The sequence below is a fragment of the Mus caroli genome, unplaced genomic scaffold, assembly GCF_978045245.1.
Source record: "Mus caroli unplaced genomic scaffold, Mus_caroli_1 scaffold_18, whole genome shotgun sequence".
Classification (NCBI taxonomy): Eukaryota; Metazoa; Chordata; class Mammalia; order Rodentia; family Muridae; genus Mus; species Mus caroli.
This window is the reverse complement of record NW_028227273.1, coordinates 54,200,793-54,204,312: the sequence shown is the minus strand read 5'-3', so window position 1 is coordinate 54,204,312 and position 3,520 is coordinate 54,200,793. Positions and strand designations below refer to the sequence as shown.

Here is a 3,520-nt window from a genome sequence, read left to right as displayed (position 1 = left end):
TTCTCTTGACAAAACCCCACTTCTAAGGTGTTTATACAATTATATCTGTATAATGACATCCTTGGCAGCCTAATACATACCCAGTATTCATTGAAGCTATGAACAGGGAATTGCAAAATAAGAGATGGTACACACAAAAAAACTAATAATTAAAACATTAAAACTGGTCCATTTTTTTTCTACATATGCCTTTGTGGACAGAGGAATAGACCTGTGTAGAAAGTACTAGGAATCTTCTAATCTTTGCAGGTACATATCAAGGACACTAATCAACACTTTGGTTTACTTATCCTACCAATTACAAGCATGGTTAACACAATAAAACTACAGGAACACCCACACTGCATCTCCTCCTTATTTTGTTAATGAATTTGTTAACCAGAGTTGCTTTGGCTTGCACTTTATCAATGTGTTGCTTACCTCTGTGTCCCCTGTACTGCTTAATTCAACCAAGGGCTTTTCTCTGTTTAGTTTCAGTCATGACTTCTTTACCAATGATGATATTTCTTGTAATTCTGCTGCTGCTATCCATGCCTACAGAAGGCAGGGTGAGTGTTTCATGGATAAATATCTCAGATATAACTAATTACTCTTTGAAGTGGTATAATAAATATCAATACAGAAATCCTAATGGTATGTTGGAATGTATTCTCATTGTGTTTTGGAGAACTTAACAGGGATATGAAGACAGAGACTAAGATTGAACTCTCTACTTCTAGAAGCTGTAGTACCCACTAGTGACATGTGGGAACTTGAAACTTGAACAGGGAGATGTGCTACAAATATATGACACTTACCAGATGTCAAAGATACTCATTAAAGTGATTGGGATACCTGTCAGTGAATAAAGCATTAAAAGTTGGGTTCAGATATAAAGCTTGCAAATTATAACACTGTGAAATATGACACAGGGGCAGAAGAATCCAGCAATGAACAAAGGGATTTGTCTGAAATACAGTTGAATATACGGACCAACAGCCAAAGTTATCTGTTAGCTTGTTTAGTATGTGAAGTTGACCTTAATCTCAAGAGATAACTCCTCATTCCTCTGTAGCATGCACGTGGTTCCCAATCAAATTTGATGACATATTATTTATTTATAATGAACTATTTTATGATCCTTTCAGCTTTTAATGATTGATTGATTATTAATTATTTCGAAATCTCACATCATATACCCCCATCGCACTTAACTACCAGTCTGCCCACATATGAGACTCTTTCCTGTGATCTATACCCATGGGAGAGAGAGAGAGAGAGAGTCCATTTGCTGTCATATATATATATTCACTGGAGAATGGCCCATTTTGCAGTGCCCAAACCTCCACTGGAGGATGAGTCTTTCCCTACCTGTATCAAAGCTAAAGGCTGTCCATGAAGGAGAACTGTGAAGTGGCCTGAGCAGAGTGGAACCAGATCTACCTCACTTGCACCCCTGCCTGTACCTTAGTACTCTGGGCTGTTGAGTGGTGGGTAAATTCTCTCACAGACATTAAGATACCTTCAGGCAGCAACCCCAACCATGGGAATACACCTGGGCTTTGGTGGTAAGACAGACTTCAGACATCAATATGGTCCTTGGCCATATTAGGATTCAAACATGGCACCCAGTGGCTGTACAGGCCACCAGCCCGAACAGGATTTAAGGTGGTAACATGTACCATTAAATCACCATGGCTCTGCAGGGCAGAAAAGCCTGAAACATCACTGATGTATCTTGCAGAAGCACATAAATTCCAGGCTTCACTGAGGTCTAGAGAAGAAGCATGTAACTCTGACAACATTATGGACACCACTGGCATCTTGGACAAAGGTCCAATCCAAAAAGTGAACCTTTCCTCTTTTTCCAGATTCAGGGCAAGTTTCAAAGCTGTTTGTCAGACTCTGGGGCTGAGTGTATGTGTGCATAAGCTCCAAGCTGTTTTATACCATCCTGTTGACTCATACTGCTGACCCTACTGAGCAATGACAGCATGTTGATCTCAGTCTCTCTGTCACCTGTATCGACATCTGCAGTTCCACCTCTCTCCCTAGCTCACTCCTTGCTCTGTTTTTCTCTTTCCTACCTCTCCATCACACTTTTGCTCTTTGTAGTGGCCTTAGGGAGGCTTACATGCTGCCAACAAAAGGAACAATATTTTTAATCAATATTTTTCAAAACTTTTACCTTCCTAATAAGTATTCCACTGAAAATCAAAAACACATCTTTTCAGAAGAATTTTTATATACAAAACAAGACTACTATTATCTTATCTCAGACAACTCAATTTTAAGCTTTGAAATAGTCTATTTAGTTCGAGTTTATATGTATAGATGGAACTGTAAGTGTATGACAACCTTGGCTTAGACAAAATGTTTATTATGTTCATTCTTTCTACCATGAATTTATAAGGTTCATTAGTCTGTTTGTTCAATCATACAATAGTGGTCCCTATTTCTGGAACCTAAAAGAAGAAATAGGCATAGACAGAGTAAAAAAAATGACATACATTATTGTGAGGGTCTATGGGTACTAAACTAAATAATAAAACAAAAACAACCCCTGGTTAGGTCTTGTATTTCTAGCTATAAACCTGTTATAAACAACTGTCTCTGCCTCAGGTTCTGACACAGACTCAAGAACAATCCACTATATCTGCTGACAACAAGACAAACCAAGAGACTTTCTTGGATAAGACTGAATCCAAAGGAAAACCAGGAAACCCAAGCATCAAAGATGCCATTGAGATGGTCAACTGTGCCTTTGGTCAAGACAAAACATTGCTTGAAGATCAGTCCAATTCTGATCAACCCACCTTAAATCTGTCTAAATTAATGACAACCCTGAACAAATGTGGTGCTCAGAAATATAAAGTGGCTGAATACGTACCAGAGGATGGCCTTCTTGGGCATGAATGGCCAGAGGGATCCTTGGTCCTGAGATTGCTCGATAACCCAGTATAGGGAAATGCCAGTACAGGGAAGCAAGAGTGAGTGGGTTGTTGAGCAAATGGGGGGGGGGTGGAATAGGGGGGTTTTGGAGGGGAAACCAAAAAAGGGGATAACATTTGAAATGTAAATAAAGAAAATATCTAATAAAAGATATTTTTTTAAAGAAAGAAATATCAAGTAGACACAGTAAATTTCTAAAGCATGCCCAAAAGGATTCAATGGACCAGAGTTAGGCATGAACAAGGCACTTTTTTCAGGCAAGTCTTCTATTCTGTGGAAGAAACCTTGAACATATAGACAAATGAATGGAAATTCTAATATAGTTTACTAGAGTCCCTGGTGTCATCCCTTCTCTGCCTGCTAAGTCCTCTTTCAAGTTGTACAACCTATTCATTTAACCCCCCAAATTCAAGGAGAATGTCTTAGTTAGGGTTTTACTGCAGTGAACAAACACCGTAACCTAGGCAAGTCTTATAAGGACAAGACTTAATTTGGGCCGGCTTACATGTTCAGAGGTTCAATCCATTATCTTCAAGGTGGGAGCAGGGCAGCATCTAGGCAGGCATGGTGCAGGCAGAGCTAAGAGTTC

At 39.2% G+C, this 3,520-nt stretch overlaps 1 protein-coding gene across 1 annotated transcript; it reads left to right on the top strand.

The window, feature by feature from the left end:
- Window positions 1–479: 479 nt before the first annotated feature.
- On the top strand, window positions 480–2,943 carry LOC110312164 (exocrine gland-secreted peptide 1-like). Its single transcript, XM_021185723.2, has 2 exons — window positions 480–548; window positions 2,602–2,943. Exons 1-2 carry the CDS (start codon window positions 480–482, stop codon window positions 2,941–2,943), a joined length of 411 nt encoding a protein of 136 aa, XP_021041382.2.
- Window positions 2,944–3,520: the final 577 nt, after the last annotated feature.